Source organism: Syngnathus acus, chromosome 15 (genome assembly GCF_901709675.1).
Source record: "Syngnathus acus chromosome 15, fSynAcu1.2, whole genome shotgun sequence".
In the NCBI taxonomy this organism is placed as follows: Eukaryota; Metazoa; Chordata; class Actinopteri; order Syngnathiformes; family Syngnathidae; genus Syngnathus; species Syngnathus acus.
The window spans coordinates 8,559,611-8,579,956 of NC_051100.1; the positions used below are offsets into that span (position 1 = coordinate 8,559,611).

Here is a 20,346-nt window from a genome sequence, read left to right on the forward strand (position 1 = left end):
ATATACAAATGTATTCAATGTCCAAAACTAAAATGATATTTGCTTCAACTAACTTTTTGTTTTTAGTTGAATGTATTATTTTTTAACTTATTTGCCTCCAGAACCAGAAAACGTATAAAGTTTTGGACATAAAAGTGCAAAGGTAAAGGTGCAAACCTCAAAACATTTTCCAAAACAATCTCATTAAGAGTAATTTGTGGTTCAACGCCATTGAGAAATTTCTGAATGCTCTCACAGGATGATACCTTATTGTTGTTTGACATGTACTGTACATGCTGGAACATCTGTCCATCCAACCATCCATTTACTTTTCAGTTTGTCCTCTTGAGAGTCATGGGTGATCTGGAGTCTATCTGCGCTTACTTGGAGTGAAAGGCAGGGTACACGCTAAACTCTCTCCATCCTAAACCAAGTTTTTGAACAAATGTACAGGTTAGGCAGATGATGGCTTCTTCCTTCTACTTTTCGATAGCTCATGGGCTTCCCTCGGTCACAAACAACCTCTCATTCCCGTGAGAAGCTAAAGCGTGGTTTCCTGCTGGACATTATTTGGAGGCAGGTAAATTGGGAACTGTGGGCCTTTACCTTTGAATGCTATAAGAGTACCCCCCCAACGTTGGAGCAGAAGCCGCACCTCTTTCCTAAAGCCCCGAGTGAAGATGGTGTACAGAAAAGGGTTGCAGAGAGAATTGATAGGATAGAAAATGATAAGAAGAATCTTGGAGTCAGACATGGTGATAAGGGGCATGTGCAGGGTTGCAGAGATTGCAAAGAAGGAGATTGGTGCCATGCAAAGGAAGTCGGTGAAAATGAGCACTGCCATGCGCTTGGCGAGCTTTGCGTCATTGTAGCGATTGGCGGGCGCCGGCTTGCGGACACTCTGGTAGATGCACACGTAGCAGAAACACACCCCCAGAAATGCGACAACATTAAGCGAGAGCACGATCATCACGTATGCCTGAGCAGCCCGTGTATCGATATCCATTGGGAGACAGACGCTCACCTTGCCATAGCTGCTGACTCCCACTAGGGGCAGCAGAGCAACTAGCAGGGAGAAGGCCCAACCTGCGACCATGATGGCCACCACATGGTGCATGCTAAGCCTTTTGTTCAGATCAATGGCATTGATGATAGTGTACCAGCGTTCAAAACTGATCACAGTGAGCGTATAAACTGATAGCTCGCTTGAAAACATCGTCAGGAAGCCTGACATGTCGCATCCTGGGCCCGTCTGCCATTCCGTGGCGTGGTTATAGTACTCGTGGCGAGAGTGGCAGTCCATGCGGGCAATGAGCATCAGGTAAAAACCCATGCACAGGTCTGCCAGGGCTAGGTTACATATGAGAAACCGGGAGATGGTTAACTTGCGACTGGTAAAAAGCAAGATGGCCAGCACAGTGAGGTTAGCAACAATGGTTAAAAAAGCAATTATCCAGGTGACGTTGCCCAGGATGGGACCCAGGAGGTCCTCACAAGGGTTAAAAGGATCTTCCTCTGGTGTGCACTGGATGCCGGGGTTGCTGGGACAAATATGTTCCAAATGTGGATGGTCGTTGTAGAGGTCAGTGCCTCGACCTAAATTTCTGGAGGACCAAAGAAATTTGAGTTAATTTCAAAAAATGACTTCCCTGATGAATGATGTCCGTTATTTGATACATTTGTAGTGCTGCATGTCCCTCCTTATCAAGAAATGTAGTACATGGTCAAATATTCCAAGAGAAATGATTTTGGAACGTGAAAGGGAGTCTGAGAAAATTCACTCCTCATAGTATCCAGATTCAAACACTCATCCTCAGAACCGTGAGGCATTATTGCTCCCCACACATATCAGAATTGATTAAATATTACCACTGGAATTTGTTTTTGGAAAGAATGGAGTGACCTGCCAACAGTCTTGACCTTGATAAAATTGCACACCATTGGGGTCAGCTTGGGGGTGCTTTTGTTTGCGCTAGAGTGACCATCACAGTCAGATTGGCTGAAAACTCCTGCTGAGGAGGAGAATACCAGCGTGAGGAGGAGGTGCCAACAGAGATGGATGTTTTCCAACACAATCGGTGAAGGAACCGACTGTTTGGTAAAATATAAAATTATACAATTGTTGTTGACTTACTACTGAAAAGTCGGTAAAAGTAACATTGATTCAGTTAAAGGACTTAATAAGAAAGTACCAACTGAAATTTCTTTTTTTTTTCAAAACCATTGTGTAATGCTCCCTGGCCGAAGGTTTTCCGTGTTTGCAGCTATTTTTGTTTTTTCTGCCTTGACCCCAAGATCTCAAACAACTTCGTTCCTCTTTTGTCTTTTTTACACTGTATACATGGAGGTTATTTTTTCCAACCATGAAAACAAGTCTACAAGTAGTAGTAGATATGTTTTTGCAACAGTTGCATGCAGTCAAAAGCACTAACCTACATTCGCAAACCTAATGAAATTGTGCCCATTTTTTTGTCTTCATTTCATTGCTTGGTTTTGCAGCTTCTCGTGGATATTCTTTTTTATTGTCCAATCAGATTCTAGCTTCTATGTGTTGCCAAGTAGGCTGTCTTGTATTTTAACAACTTACGTGTGAATCAATTCACAAAACGGCGATGGATTCTTGAGGGCCTCTAGTCTGTAAATATAAAATCAGTATAGTATCAATATAAAAGTGTGATCAACATCAAACTTTTGATAGTTTGCATTAATATTTGTCATATTATTTCACATTACATCAGTAAGAGAGTATTGTTTACCTATGCTTGCTGTACCACAAGTGGAAAGCACAGCACTGGCTTGCGTAAGTCAGTTCGGCCGCCCCCAGCTCGGCCAGGCTGTCTAATGGAGGAAGGCGCTTCAGTGCAAAAGCAGATTTGGCTTTCAGGCGCTTTACCTGCTCCAACCCTTTCCGAGGGAGGGAGCTCAATGCTGTGGAGGACACATCCCTGAATCACACATACAAAATAGGTTACCCCTTAACTATCACCCTGATTACCCAAGGAAGGAAGAAATTCCTTTCGGATAGACATTGGAGGATGTCTGCCCTTGAGTAAAAACAATGCTGGTCACGAATAGAGGAAATATGACAGCTATAACAAAATCAAACAAACAAACAATGGTCTGTGGGGGGTTAATGATAGTCGTCTTCATCCATCAGTTGTGCGTTTACTGCTAAATTAAAACAATTATTAGTCTACTATGACTTGATTTGTAACCCCCTAAAAACTGACTGGCAGAATTTTAACATATTTTATTAGGTGAGTGTATTTTTAAAACTCACAGATAAAGCGGGCCCAAGGCTCCCTCGAAAGCATCTTCTGGAATGTACCACAGATGTCTGTTGTGCCTTAAATCCCTACAAAGAAAGAAAATGAGCTACATTTAAAGCGAGCAGTTTGAAGTTTAAATGCAATTTTACAAGTTTTATTTTCAACACAAATCTATTCAGGCAGGATTTGGAAACAGTGAGCTCAGCTGTTTTTTTTTTCCCATCAGTAAAGTCATTCTATGCTTAGCACACCAATTGCTTGCCAAAACAAATTTTTGTATGTAACCGAGGAATAAGTTGATGTAAAAAATTGTACTGATCAAAGATACGTATCTTGAGTGACCAATATCGGCCCATTGAGCTGAAATCACATACGTGTTGTTTTTTTTAAAATACTTTTGAGGCCAAAATATGCCATCATTTAGGTTGAACTCCAAATTATACAAGAGTTTGGCTGTTCAACTTTTGAGGCTCATTTTATCTATTTGTGTGTAGAGTGGGCATTTCTACCCATCAACATCTAGCAGTGTGTGGAAGGGCAAGAAAACAAAGGGACAACCAGTCTTTGTTTCGTCTTGAATACCATTTGTTTGCTCTATTTGATGATTAGAAAGAGAAAGCTATTAAAATTATCCACCATTCTGGAAAATGACAAGGAAAATACATCAACATTGTAACATCAACGGAAGACTTACAGCGTTCTGATGAAGGTTCCATTAAATGCATGTGGGTTGATTTCCTTAAAACCGCTTCCAATCAGGCTTCTGTCAAGGTCAAAATTTACTGTCAACAAATCCAGTGGTCCAGGTCACGGTGAACATTCAGTTACTTAAGCACATTTGAGAAGCAAAATAAATGACAAAAAAAAAAAAAAACAGAGAGAAAAAAAAAGCGTTCTTAAACTACTGCTGAACCATATTTAGGTAATATGATCTACTCACATGTCACTGGGCATCTTTGTCATACCATTGAAGGAATTGGCAGGGATATTTTCTATGGCCATGTTTTCTTGCATTTTTCTGCAAAATTTGATAGAGAAGGTTTTGCTAACTAGTCGGACAAAATAATGTGAATAAAGCTTGATGTATGTATGTATGCTGATGTTAGTGGGCATTCATTGCTGTACAAAAAAGGCAAACATGTAAGCGCACCACACAAATAAGATGTTGACAAGCACTTTATTAATTTTGAATGGGATTACTTACAGGCTGAACGGGAAGGCCAAGGAAGATATAGTGGATAAGTCAGGGAAGTGAATCACCCCAGTGCCAAAGATGCATCTGTAAGAAATGTTATTTACATGATGAGGGCCTACTTTGGAGGTACTCTTTAATCTCCATGTTGCAACATAAACAAAATATTTTTGCATTAGTACTCTGAATTTAATATTTTGATGTTGTCAACACAGGGTATCCCAAAGGTTGTCAGCCTGAATTTAAGCTTCATTAACTAGATGCTATAGCTAAATACAGTAGCTGTTTGCATACTGACAAAGAAAATCTAAAATAATAATACTACAATTATCCAAAAGAAGAAATACTTACAAATAATTCAAATCAGGCAGATCAGTGAAGGCACCCTTTTCAATTGTCCTCAAATGTTTCATGTTTTTAAGAGTGCTGCGGGAATACAAATACAGAAAGAAATGGGATTTTTTTTTCTTCCAATTTTACTACAGCACCAATGAAAGGTTTGGACAGTTTCTTGTGTCCAAATATTTGACTGATCTATGTCAAACGATTGCTTTGAAGAAGGTTATATAACAAAGAAACCTCTAACATTCTTTGTGGAGGACTTTTGCATAGTAGTACAGCTGAAGCGTAATCAGTCATGTACACTCCCTTCCAAAACAATTGGAACAGTGAGACCAATACCCCCTTTTTTAAGGAAGTTTATCTTAAATGAGACAAACATTTAGCAATTCAGCTTTTATTTGAAAATAAATTACATCAAAATTGGATACATAACTTAGAATATACAGTATTTGTTATTTGTGATAAATAAAAATAGATTGTTCTTTACCCATATAAAAATGTTAAGTTGAACTACAACTTCAACTCACAACTTGACTTCCATTAATATTTTCATATCAAACCCAAATGTTTCTGTCAAAAGGAAATTTATAACAATTGTCCTCACTGTTCCAGTACTTTTGAGGGCAAGTGTGATTGTTTGATTCTGTGAAAATTAAAATGGAAAATGCAGGAGTCTTGTTTTAACATGAACGCTATATACATACATTTCTCTCAAGCCGGGGATGGAGAGAAAGGCGTGCTTCTGTATCCGGGTCGCGGTGCAGTAGTAAATCATACTGTGACACACACACACATTGTACATTAGGTTTAGACATATGCTGAGTGACTAAATAAATAATAACTGAAGGATCTTACGTCCAAGTATAAAAATTTCAATGGTATTTAAGATGTCAACAAAGCAAAAAACAACATGTATATGGAAAATAATACAAGAATAAACAAATTAGTACTCTACTGGTGTGCTTTGAGAGAACCTCGTGGCACCAACAAATTCTTGGATTAATACATTTCATATGAGAGTGTAATCATCTGCGACACAAACACATTTCATTTTGTGTGTCTTGAAATCTAGGCCAGAACTCACCATCATAGGAAGAAGGACAGCAACGACCATATAAATAGATGGATGGGTTGATAAATTATATTCATTTGAAAGACGTTAGGGTTACAAACTTCCATCAATTGGTATGCAAGCAGTAGTTTTCAAGAAGGTTTGTAACACCTGATCTCGGCCAAATGAAAATGTTTAAGTATGACGTCTAAACAAAGACACTGAATGGTAAACACACTTCTAGATTTGTCCCTGAATGTTTTGTTTATTGATAGACGCATACCTGACCTCTTTCCTTTTGTTACCACTATTATGTTCATACACGTAAACAGTCACTGGCACCAAATATAACAGTCAAAGCAAAAATGTTTTATCAACACTGTTGAGAGCTGTTGTGGGTATGGTAGTGATTTGAAATAATTTAATAAACTTTAAACAATATTACTAACGATGTCAAGGAAGATTATCACAACTTAAGTTCTGTACTCAATACACACAGCCAGCGTTATTTATTTTTGACCAGAACAAAACAAATCATTTAATGTGTACTAGAAGCCAAATAGTGCAAATGGATTACTACTAAACAAACAAAAAAAACCAAAAAAAACAATGAAATCCTGTACAGAAGCAACAATAAAATTATGTTATATTTATTAGGACGACAATAAAATTTTCAACTTAAATTCAGCTTTAATTCCTGCTAGAAATTGATATCAAAAAATATTTGTGCTACTCTGCTGAACTCAACCCAAGAAGATATTCTTTAATATACAGTATATTATATGCAATAACTTACATTAATTTTATGTTGATCAGTTCTTTGAAGGCATGAGTTGGAAGTTCTTTGAGATCCAGGTGTTTGAGAACTCTGTTAAATATGTGAGAATGGAAATGGTTTAATTTACAGTTTTCCCTCTGCTTTGTCCAGCAGAAATGTTACAGCAGAACGTCCCAAAAGTGACAACATAAAATATTGAGAATAACCACAAAGAAGGAGAACTTATATACTTAAATACTTACATGGATGTGGTGTCACTTTCAGAAGCCACTTGAGTGTCATTGCTGCATTGGAGGCTGGAGGCTGTGCAGTGGCAAATTTTTGGACACTTGAACATCTCATAGGAGGTCACAATGAGGATGCCGGAAAATGCAACCACAACCCAGAGCACCTGGGAGGTCATTTGTGAAATGAAAAATGAAAAAAACGTTCTTACAAAAAATCCCAACTACTAATTAAAATAAATGTAATATTCCAATCCTAAACTGCAATAAAAAAAAGATGAATATCTTTCCTTCTTTTAAGTATCAGCAGTGGTGTTGCCTTGATGTACTCATGTGTATGTGACTTGCCCGCTCGCCTGGAGGAGTTGCCTGAAAAGTGGAGTACTTGTGACGTTTAGTGGGTGGAGATCAGGATAGCTCACTATCGTTGCTGCATTACATTAGAATAACATTCTGGAAAATGGTTAAAAGCTTGTTATATTGCATTATGTACTGTATGTCTGCACAAGATAACACAATATGTCCTTTTTAAAAAATACAATCACCGTTTCTACTACTATTACTGCTACACACAGCAATCAAATTGTTGACTTATAAAAGTATTTCTGAAAAGACTTTCTATAAAAAAAAAAGGTTAAAATGAAATACACACATAATTATTTACCATTGCGCATTAGCAGGATTTTAATTTGCATTGAAAAGGTCAAGTTCAAGATGACTTTTTGCATGACCTAGATGACAGGGGTGAAGGATGACACCCACGCAGGGTGCTTTAGTTGTTTCTTCCACTTGAAAACCTCTCAAGAGGATGATGGCAAGTTGACCTGGGGAAAATTGATCGAGACGTAACACAAAATCAACAAAGCCTCTGTGGCGTAAAACTACTTTGACAATTGCGCATGCTGAAAAAAAATTGAGAGAATTGAGGACCAATTACAATCATTTACTTGACACATACATTATTGTGGGAATAATAAAGTTATGATATCAAGAGAAAAAAAAATCACCATTAAATAGATATTAAATATTGAGATAGATAGATAGATAGATAGATAGATAGATAGATAGATCGATCGATCGATCGATCGATCGATCGATAGATCGATCGATAGATAGATAGATAGATAGATAGATAGATAGATAGATAGATAGATAGATAGATATTAGAATAAAGGCTAATTAGATTATGATGATAGATTCATATTATGAATATAGGAACATGACAAGGACAAAAATGTAATCTTATAAAAAGTAAGCCAAACTTACATGGGAAAAAAACCTAAGCTGTGCAAATAAAGTCCTGAAAGGGATACAAGTGATGAGAGTTGTTGTTTATTCTGTGCATCATTTTTTTTCAGCAATCCTACTACAGTGGGCATTGTGACTACTCTTGACATCAGTCCTTCGATGATGACCTGTATGTGGACTGCAACAACAACAACAACAAAAAACAGCAGGATATGAATCAAACTTCTCTTTGGGGTAATACAATTATCGCAAAATGATTTACAAAAAGATTTACAACTTTTTTCCTGCAATATCGTGACTTTATTCTCTCTCTCTTTTTTTTTTCTATTTCAGTGGGGCCCCAATGACCTTTCATCCATTATAACTGTGACCATTCGATGCCTGTCAAGAAACCCAGTGAGGTCCTGTCACTTGACAGAGATGATGGTGAATTGTTTTTGTCTCAAATAATAGCCGGCAGTAGGTGTGATCTCATTTCACCATACACACTCACCTTCACCCTTTTGTTGTTGGTTGCTGTCAGACGTTCTATTTTTGGGACTTTTTTTATCTCTTAGTGAGAGCTATTGACCTGGTGTTAACTTGCTGATCTGACAAGATGTGGCAACAGTTTTTGGTGCAATGGTAGACGAGGTATAACAAAACGTTGCGGAAAACAAGGGAACAACAAACTTCCCTGCAAAGTGTTCGAATTGAGAGGCCCTGCAGTCCATTACTGAAAGTGGTGGAAGAAGCAATTTGCTGTCATGTCCTGTTTTCTTCCTATTTCCACTGAAAGGGTCATTTTCAGCCAGCGGGGAGCTTGAAAGCCAACGAACATCAGTGAGGCGTTTGCAGTAACTGGCAAAAAGGCCACCGCGCGTGTTGTTTGACTTTGGTGTTTTATTGCACAGTGAATTGGACCTGAGCATCAAATCACAATCACAATGAAGCCATTAGGAGACTTGAAAACTCTTAAGAGCTCACTTGAGATGTGGCAGTGTATTAAAATAAAACACCAGTTGATGCGGTAGTGGGAGTCGTGTTGCATACAGGAGGGGCAAGAATTCTTATCACATTCAGAACCTTTGACACAACCTTTGTGATTAAGTGCTATACACATCATCTTGATTTGAGCTTATCAAATGAGGAATTTAAAAATCCTTGGACATTGTTTGGAGCATTAACACGTTCACCACTGGACACAAATCACTGTTGACAAATAAACATTGAAAGTTGACATTATATCTATTTCAGAAAGTTGAGATTAAATCACTTTTACCCGATCCGTATTTGGTAATATCATTTTGTTCAGGATGCTCTGCTGTCTGCAGGGTGAAGCTTCCTCTTAACTGTACACTGCATTTCGGCAAGTGTTTGTTTTGGTTTTGGTTGGCTCCTCTCTGTCTTTTAACTCTCAAATATATTTACTGCTGGCATGACTCAGCCAGCCAGTTTCAACTCTTAAAGTAGAAAACTTTCTTTGCTCCTCAACATCAAAACATCCATTTCCGAGCCAGTTGGACTCCAACAGTGGTGGGATCCGCTGTGTGTGTGTGTGTGTGTGTGTGTTTTTCATTGTATGTACGCTTGTGTGAATTGTAATTGAGAGAGAGAAAGTGTGGGAGTCGTGGCTAAATGCATCTTTGCCTTTGGGGGTTTCGGTGTTTGTCCAGATGATAAGGTGTGATGATTTGCCGAGACAAACTGTGAGGGATTGTCTGAAGCCACAATCTGAGTTTTGTAGGCGTTTAGCACTTGGGGATATATTGGTAGACAGGAATGTCCATCTTATTCTTGTGCGGCAGTTTATTTTTAATGCTCAGGAAGCTTGTTTGATGCAGTTTCTGGTGTGATGGAGCGTATATAAAAGCTACGTACGTTATGGCTTATTATTTTTTCCCCTTAACTTCACCATTTGATTAAGGTAGAACTAGAGCTGTTCCGGGTTACATCATCTGTGGAATGCCATGTATTCCAAAATGAGGGTCTCAGATATTTTATTATGTTTACAAAAGTGGGACATCAACACTCACCCATCTGGAGTAGTACTCAGTCAGCACTAATAGATGTCCTGAGGGGAATGGTCCAGTCATGTCTATTGCTGGTTTCTGTCATGTTTTAGGTGGGAGTTCCCTTTTCGCAATAGGACCATCCTGGGAAGTAGAGCTGTTTAACTGACTAACTCTTCTGCTTCTCAATTAATACCAGACGGCCACATTTGTGTTCTCAGGTTCTTTTTTGTTTTGACTATTCCCTGATGTCCTTCGTGTGCTACCATAAGCATCCTGTACCGTACTGTTATTCCCCCGGGGGAATAACAATGCCAGTCCACCTGAACACCATTATTCCCTCTGTGGAAAGTTCACTTTTACAGCCTGATAAGCAGTCTCATATTTACTCCAGTCACCTGTTTCGATACAGCTCATTAAGGTGGTGAGAGGTCCTGCAGACAGATCCTTAATTTGCCATGCAGAAACTTTACATCATACTGCATTGAACCACAAAGGAAACATGTTACCTTTCTGTACTGGCCATTTGGCTATACGACATGTTGGGAGTTTTCTTTCTTTTTTTTAAATTTTTGTAGATGCATGCAGTTCGAAACAGCCACTGGCACCGTTGTGGGTGTGAACACAGTCATTTTGCCTTCCAATTGATGGAAGCAGCTCCTCTCGTTCCCTTTAAAATCAGTGTGTTACAAGCACACAGTTTTTGGCATTGTGGAAGCACAAATAGCCTCACTGGAGTCCATGCAGAAGATCAAAGTACACAGTGCGTTGCAGGTAGACCTCCCCGGGTGGATGATGTAAAGTTGCCCAGGGCAATCACAGATCATCGCTGTGAAGTGAGCACTTGGAGACCACCTTCCAACCTGATGTTACATGTCTATATGTGAAACCAACCACCTCAGAGCTGTGCCGCAGCCAAAAATGATAATAATTAAGTGATCTCTAGAATAAATCAGAGGGTTAATTGTATGCTGCTGTAACTTTTATGAATGATGACATCCTTGCCTTGGATGAAATTCGCCAAAATTGTGTTAAACCACCTTCACCACAACTTCGAGCTCCTTCCAGCAGGCATAAAGTTTAGTTTTTTGCTTTAAGCAAGAACATTGATAATTGTCAATCTATTGTTATCTCTTATTGTGAATGTATTTCTGACATGCAAAATATTTTTTCAGTTTTCTTACTAAACCTTCCCAGCTGGCCTCATCTCTTGTGAAAAAGATGTCCCGCACTTCTGCTCCTGCCAAGTGCAGCAATAAAGCTCTTTTCTGTCCAGCATCACAGATCTTCACCCGATTAAAACCACTAATCCACTTTAGTCAGCAAACACTGATATTGGTTGAGTTGCACAACACATTAAAACCAGCTACCGTCTGCAGTCTCAGAGACATGCTCTTCTTCCTTTCAGCTTCACCTGCAGCCATCTGACTACATGATGGTCCTTTTTTACTTTAAATTAAATCCACATCAACATTTGTAGTGTACTTACCTCATTTTAACATCACCGAACTGAACGGCTTCCAGTGACAATGTGTCATGGAATGCTATTAAGAAGCAAGAATAAACTCACAATTACCTTTGTTGGTAAAAATTGTAGAGAGAGGTGATGACCATGAGACTCCCGAGAGGACAGGGGAGGGGATTCAATTTGGAAAGATGTCTATCATGTGGGCAGATTTAACCACATGCTTTTGGAGATTGGCAAAGAAAGAATGTTAATCATGGCTCTCTAAAAATCAGTCAGTGTCAAAGAAGACAATGCCACAATGAGAACAAATGTTCTCCATTTCACTTGCATTGAATAGAAGAACACACTTGTCAACTCTGTTCAGGAATCGATTCAAGTGGAATTCTCTCATGGAGGAGCACAAATTCAGCCTCGTAGGTTAAATAGTCGCACAATAAAAAGGTTGATCATCCAATCAATCAAATGCTAATCACAGGTTCAATTGCTTTTGAATAGATTTTTATTGAGTGTGTGAATACATTTTAGCAGGTAACGGCACCCTAGTGATTGGCCTAATAGATATTGTAAACACCTTTAAAAATCCCGATTTATTGACAAAAATTTAATCTTTATTCTATTTTGAGCATTTTAACTCTTTATTATCGAACTCATGAATAATGTTTTCAAGGGTGAGGCGACATGTTTAACATTTACAGTATACAGTCAAAGTAGTATATACTTTTGAAGAAAAAAAAATGAAGGTTTGCTTGAATGTGAACTTATAGTAGGACATTCCACGCTTCCACATCCTGTCCTCACATGAGTTATAGATTTACAATTTCAACATCGAGGCATGATTCACCTTAGCATCAAAGACATATATTTAAAAAAAAAAAGTATAGCAGCAGTTTTCAAAGCGAGCAACTCGCATCACTCCTCAGTCCAGTGTGTGTGTGAAAGTGCAGCAATCAATCCGGATTTGCCAAGACGTGGAGATGAGTGATGTTGCCGCTTATGATATCTAGTCTGGTGGTGAAAGAGCATTGATTGTAGGCTTTCTCCAAGACACTGCCCTGTCAACGATAAGATTAAGCTGCCAGAGTGGGCCCATCATACCCTCACACTCCCTCTGCAGCATCCGCTATGTGAATAACCTCAACACCAGTTTATTTTTTGTAAATTGCTAAACTGGCAACAAGATGGCTGAGATGAATGAATCACGATGATGTATATGAGTGTATGTATTTCAATGTCAGTGTCTGTAACGAAACCAAGCAGGTCATAGTCACGAGGCTGGAGTTTTATGACAGCAGTTTAGAAAGACCTCTCAACTTGGAAACAAATCATTTACTGATTAAATTTGCTTAAACACTTGCGTTCCCCCAGAACACAACATCTGCGTGGAGATTTGTAGACAAAACACAGCAAACTGTTGGAAACAAATATGTAAATCAAGTCAACACCTGCTCATAAAATATCTCCATTCTTATATAAGAACAATGTGGACTCAAGAATAATCTCAAAACAATGAATTAGCAGATTTTTTTTTCTCTCTCAAAGAAACCTTTTGTGTAAAACGGAAAAAAATACGTTTTTATAAGCTATGGTGTTCTGTTTACATACCAGGTGAATTGAAGGAGAATGACAAAAACTAAAACATTCTGATTTGCCACATTAACCACTGCAAACAAGAATATTCCCTCATGAAATTGAATTGTAACAATACTACATTATCAACACCATACTGCTACCCTTACTGACAATTTTTCATTAGAGTGAGTGAATAAATATAAATTGGATGACTGCTAATGTTTCAGTTCGGTAGTTCACATGACGACCAGTAGATGTCAGAAGGGTTTCTCATAAACAGCAGTTCTCTGGACATATTTCACGTGATATGAAAAAATGAAGTACAGCCAGCTTGAGTCATACATGTAGGTAATGAATTTCTGATGAAATAAAAGTGGTTTTGTAAGGAAATAGGAGAAAGCACATGTGGAGTGTGATGACATATCACTCTCATAGCAAGCAGAAGAACAGCTGGACAGATCAATAAGAGTGACCATCAAGCAACATCTTGCAAATAAACAAGAGTACCTGTGCTGTATGAATATTGATAAAAAGATGAAAGTGGTTGCAAAACAAATTGCCTCTCTCTCTCTTATCACCGTGACAACCAACCACAAAAAGTCCCACGAGAGCTTGCAGCTTTGAAGATGCAGGACATTATATTTGACGAATCATTCAAAAATTGACTTATTTTTTAGTATACTTATTCCAACGGCATATGCTAATGTCTAATATTTTTCCACTTACTGCTGTGATTTTACTTTGTAATGTCTTCAGGGACAAAGCTGCCCCATTTGCTTGGTGTTTTCCTTTTCGGGATGAGCTCATCAGACAGACCAAACACTTTTACTCCAGATGCACAATGTGGGCACAGCTGTTAGTCCTGCAAAAACATACAACAACTTTAATTGATCATGATCAGTGGTCACATTCACAAACTCTCTGTACCCACACTGGCCATCTTGGTCTCTGTCTTCCTAATCCAGAACACAAACAGGCAATTGCCTACATGACAATTCATTTCCATGCTGCAGCTACATTTTAATTACCTTCTCTTTTCTGGGCCTTCATGGTGAGAGATCAAATACACAAAAGATATTATGGGCTTTTGCATACCTGCGGGAAGGGCTGGCGGATTGGGGCGGTTTATCATGGTTATAATGGTGAGGGCGAATTCTTTTTGGTGACAATAAGACCATAATTAGCTGCGGAAATGCAGTCAAGTGCAACATAAGGCCAAGTCATTAACTTGCAGTCCACCTCAGACTCTAAATGATTGGAGCTGGGGGTTAAGGGGACGGCTGTCGATGTCCTCTATTATTCTGAGGAACACAAATTCCAATGATCACATAAAAAAATGGTAAGTAAGCCCAAGGCTGCTGGTCTGACAATCAGCTGTCTAGAAAGAACTGGGGTCACGGGGATGAGATTGCCGGAAGAGGGACATGACATGTAATTAGGATCTTCTAATGTGCCCCTCACATTAGTGATTTTTCTCGTGTTGCCTCCTCTTTTGTGAGGAGTTATGTCTGCCTCAGAGTGCAAGGGCTCTGGGTTAAAATCTCAACAGAAGTTTGTGGTTGTGTGGGGATTTTGCAGGCAATCTGGCTTCCTTCCATATTGCAAAAAATGTACACGTTTGGTTTGGAAGCGTCCACAGATGTAAATGTGTGTGACTGCTTGTTTGGCCTTTTGCCCAAAGTCAGCTGGGATAGGTTCCAGCTCACCCCGGGTTTAAATGAGGACTAGTGCTATAGAAAATAAAGGATAGATTAATAAATTCCCGGCTCAGATTACTACCATTAAAATATTCATGAAACAAATAGACAACTCATCCAATAGAAAAGTGATTTAAAGGATTGAATGACAAATGTAAAAAAAAGAAAAAAAAAGTGAATGAGTTGATTCTTTAGTTGCTCAGTGATCAAAAGGCTCCCCAGATTTTTTTAATGTCTTGAAAATGCTTAAACTCTACTTTGTACTACTATTAGGGCATTCGACTTTATAGGTTCCACTGTGAGCCGATGCGGCAGTGTGGACATGACAATAAGATATTTATATTCTACAAGAAGCAGTCCTCCTGTTGGAATAACAGTCTTCATACTCGATACATTAGAATAACGGATGAATATTTTATATACCGATGGAGTGCGATCTCGCCTCAGATGCTATTGGCGGTGGATACCATGGCTACACTCACACACACTTGACTCTCCCTCTAAAATGATCTGAGCCGTCGATGTTTCCTTGGAAGGAAATAAAGAAAGCTCAACAACAGAAGATGAAAGATTGTCTTAGCTACAGTGCTCACACACATTTCATTTGGTAAATCTGCAAGAGGTATCGGGCAGTCATGGTGTGATCTGACTCGTCTCATGCCACCACTACTGTCCAGGCTGTCTCTTGTCTTACCGAGTGTCTTGTGGGAACAGTTCTGTTCTGCACACTAAGATGGAGAAGCAGACAAGAATCATGCAGAAATCATGAATATCGGAGACTATTTGAGTTGTGGACATACCCAACAACCACATAGTTTTTCTGACATTGTTCTTGTCATTTTACTGTTGGGTGGAAGGTTGGGTGGCCTAAAAAAGGCCATGTCAAGCAACCTGAAAATAACGAGACAGTTTTGAACCTGACAAAAAAAAAAAGTATCCCCCACTGTTTTGGTTTAGGACACACTGGAGGCGATGTATGTTTTAAAGTACGATGACCACTATTGTGGATTTGAATTTCAACAATGATAAATAAAAACTACTTCATAGACATATTATTTTAATTTTATGAAAACTTTTGACTTTCTTGTCCCCTTGGAAGGTCACTTTGAAAGTTTTGTAGAAAACAGTATAATTTTTTAAATGTGCTCATAAAGGAACCTACTGTATGCACATCAGAGATTACTAGATTTATGGTGATTAGCATTCGAAAATACCCCCATTTTAATATCTATTATGCGGTTCTTATCTTTTTTATCTGGAAATTCAAAAGCTTCACAGAGGGATTTACTATATTACATTAAAAAGTAACCACTTACATCACTTACTTAAAGATTAAAGTTTTACATGATTTAAAGAAGATAATTCATCGTGTACTGAATGCAGAGTGAAGAGAATGCAGAGGAACAATAGAGTTTACCAGGATACTGTTATACACAACACATCTGTAATGATGAATATAGCAGAAATTCGAGAGTCGTTATTGTGAATAACACATTTGAAGCAGCTCTTGATTTTCAAGGCTCATACACTTGACTATCATTAAATCAAGTCAAGCAATCAGTTGCATTTTCTTAATGTGTGTGCTCCAGTCATGGGGAGAGCAAACTTTGACCGGCATGATTCATGCAATCACAAGTGTCATCCTGGAAGTCAAACTCAAAAGTGAGAAAGGGCTCCCTCCTTTCATGTTGTTATCAAAGCTTCCCTGGAAGGAGGACAATATTGACCTACGTTCGTGTGGACTCCTTCACAGACGGGTGCACTCTGCTATCCCACTCCACCCCTGCCATCAAATCAATCAACCTGCCTAATTAACTGCATTCAAATGAGCTCACCAGTACATCCCCCCTTTTCTCCAACAAAGAATGCGGTTGCCCATCGGAGATTCCTCTTCAATCAAAACTGGTAATGAAATTTCTGTTTGTCAATTCAGTTTTAGTTATTGAAATAGAAAATTACAATCTGTCATAAGAGGTGAGGTTTAAAGGATTTTACAATATAGTACTGTATTCTCCTGAGACCTGAAGATATTTCAATTTCTTTTCATATAATAATAATAATAATAATAATCTCCATAGTTCACAGATCCAAATTAACACTGTGCTTTCAAAACAAATTTATTATACTACTTTTTACTATATTTTACAACATTGACAATCAAGCAGACTTGAATCAGTTCACTCAAAAGATTCGTTCAAACGAATCGTTCAACGAATCGTCCCCCCCCCACACACACACTGATAATTTTTATTTTTTATTTTTTTTATTTCAATAACACACACAACTAAGCAATACACCAGACAAAAAACAATCAAGTAAACACGGTAATGTCGACAACGGCAACGCACACATTTTTCTCTATATTACAACATCCCGTGGGAACAACATATACATCAAACAATACAACTACACCCCCCCCCCTAAAATGTTTTTTATATATAATAATAATAATCTGCTCGGTTATTCACACATTTCTTTCTATAATACAACACCTACACTAGTGTTGGCTCGTGAGTGAACGATTCGTTCAATAGAACGAATCTTTTTAGTGAACGAGAGTGACCGAATGACTTCCTAAAGTGATTCGTTCTTTTTTCAGTTCATTTGACTTCAACCAGTAGGTGTCAGTAATGCCCATTGAAGCTGGTGCCACCTCGCCGTAAAACAAAACGAAGAAGAAATGACGTAACTTCCCGTTCACGAACGAGTCGTGAATTGCATTTACCGTTCACTAACGAACGAATCTGTGAGTGAACAAATCAGTGAGTGAGTGATTCGCATTTCCAGTTCATTGCGAGGACGGATCAGTGAGGGAACGAATTTTGACTTTCCCGTTCGCGAACGAGTCAATGGGTCAACTGCCTTCATTCCTTCCCGTGCATCAGTCAGTGAACGTGTTGCGTCTCCCTCCTGTCGTGAACTATGTAAGCCAGAATGTCGATTTACGATTTGCCAAGGAAAGAAAGAACCACTCACTGAAACAGCACTTCTTTTATGCGCGTTTTCTCCAAGCTAACGGCTTACTTTATTGCATGAACTATTGCACTTATAGTAGTTTTTAAATAACGTGTATGCATACGTATATACGCCTAAATATTGTTATCCAATATATCTACTGCAATTTCACATTGGATTGCTGGTTTGAAATTTACTTTTAATAATATTATTATTTTTAATAAAAATGTATGTTAAAACTTGTCTGGTGTTTTATTCCTTGTTTTATATTCGCCAATTAAAACATAAAAATCAGACATTTGGTTAACTGCTTTATATGACATATGTGCAGGTACACCTCATGGACACTTCAATAGGTACACTACACGAGGTCAAAACAAAACAATAAAGACAGGGTTAATTGCACAATAAACGCACATTTAGCTATATTCTCACACCTGGGATCGAACCAAGTTCTTACTGAGCAAGAGCCCGGGTCTTTAACCAGTTGGCTATTTCAACCTGGCTGCCCATGGTCGTCTGCACTGATTTGGACTAGTGATGTGCATTCCAGTTCATTTAAGAACTGAATCTTTAGAATCAGTTCACTCAAAATATTTGTTCAAAAGAATCATTCGCCGAATCGTTCGCTACACTTTCTTATTTAATCATTCATTCATTTTTTTTTTTTTTTCTTACCTCGTGTAGTGTACCTATTGTAGTGTCCATGAGGTGTACCTAATCACAGGCCACTTCAATAGGGAAAAAGCTTAAGTGAAAGTGAAAAGTGCCACACCCGCCCTCACCCCCACTTTCTGATTGGCTGTTAGATCTGTGATGTCACTTGGACACTCCATTAGGTACACCACCATTTTCAAGTGTACTTAATAACAGGCCACTTTATTAGGGAAATATCATGGTCAAAGGTCACAGGTGTCAAGCTCTGGTCCTTGGGGCCGCGTTCCAATATGTTTTCCAAGTTACCCTCGTTAAACACACCTGCGTGAAAAGTTTTAGCTCCTTTCACGTTCTGCAGGAGCTAAAACTTTTCACGCAGGTGCACTTAACGAGGGAATCACATGGACACTCCAGTAGGTACACCGCCATTTTCAAGTGTACCTAATAACAGGCCACTTTATTAGGGAAATATCATGGTCGAAGGTCACAGGTGTCAAGCGCTGGTCCTCGGGGCCGCGTTCCAATATGTTTTCCAAGTTACCCTCGTTAAACACACCTGCGTGAAAAGTTTTAGCTCCTTTCACGTTCTGCAGGAGCTAAAAGTTTTCACGCAGGTGCACTTAACGAGGGAATCACACGGACACTCCATTAGGTACACCGCCATTTTCAAGTGTACCTAATAACAGGCCACTTTATTAGGGAAATATCATAGTCGAAGGTCACAGGTGTCAAGCGCTGGTCCTCGGGGCCGCGTTCCAATATGTTTTCCAAGTTACCCTCGTTAAACACACCTGCGTGAAAAGTTTTAGCTCCTTTCACGTTCTGCAGGAGCTAAAAGTTTTCACGCAGGTGCACTTAACGAGGGAATCACACGGACACTCCATTAGGTACACCGCCATTTTCAAGTGTACCTAATAACAGGCCACTTTATTAGGGAAATATCATGGTCAAAGGTCACAGGTGTCAAGCTCTAGTCCTCGGGGCCGCGTTCCAATATGGTTTCCAAGTTACCCTCGTTAAACACACCTGCGTGAAAAGTTTTAGCTCATTTCACGTTCTGCAGGAGCTAAAACTTTTCACGCAGGTGCACTTAACGAGGAAATCACACGGACACTCCATTAGGTACACCGCCATTTTCAAGTGTACCTAATAACAGGCCACTTTATTAGGGAAATATCATAGTCGAAGGTCACAGGTGTCAAGCGCTGGTCCTCGGGGCCGCGTTCCAATATGTTTTCCAAGTTACCCTCGTTAAACACACCTGCGTGAAAAGATTTTGGTCATTTTCACGTTCTGCAGGAGCTAAAACTTTTCACGCAGGTGCACTTAACGAGGGAATCACATGGACACTCCATTAGGTACACCGCCATTTTCAAGTGTACCTAATAACAGGCCACTTTATTAGGGAAATATCATAGTCGAAGGTCACAGGTGTCAAGCGCTGGTCCTCGGGGCCGCGTTCCAATATGTTTTCCAAGTTACCCTCGTTAAACACACCTGCGTGAAAAGTTTTAGCTCCTTTCACGTTCTGCAGGAGCTAAAACTTTTCACGCAGGTGCACTTAACGAGGGACTCACACAGACACTCCATTAGGTACACCGCCATTTTCAAGTGTACCTAATAGCAGGCCACTTTATTAAGGAAATATCATGGTCAAAGGTCACAGGTGTCAAGCTCTAGTCCTCGGGGCCGCGTTCCAATATGTTTTCCAAGTTACCCTCGTTAAACACACCTGCGTGAAAAGTTTTAGCTCCTTTCACGTTCTGCAGGAGCTAAAACTTTTCACGCAGGTGCACTTAACGAGGGAATCTTGGAAAACATGTTGGAATGCGGCCCCAAGGACTAGAGCTTGACACCTGTGACCTTTGAGCATGATATTTCCCTAATAAAGTGGCCTGTTATTAGGTACACTTGAAAATGGCGGTG

At 39.1% G+C, this 20,346-nt stretch overlaps 1 protein-coding gene across 1 annotated transcript; it reads right to left on the reverse strand.

Annotated features, from left to right (window-relative positions):
* Positions 1-273: 273 nt before the first annotated feature.
* Positions 274-7,014, reverse strand: LOC119134695 (lutropin-choriogonadotropic hormone receptor-like). The gene is given in 11 exon segments (XM_037271700.1): positions 274-1,583; positions 2,567-2,614; positions 2,736-2,924; positions 3,260-3,334; positions 3,943-4,011; positions 4,189-4,266; positions 4,453-4,527; positions 4,792-4,866; positions 5,487-5,558; positions 6,630-6,701; positions 6,821-7,014. Coding segments are annotated over 11 exon segments (2,010 nt in total). The 3' UTR covers positions 274-520.
* Positions 7,015-20,346: the final 13,332 nt, after the last annotated feature.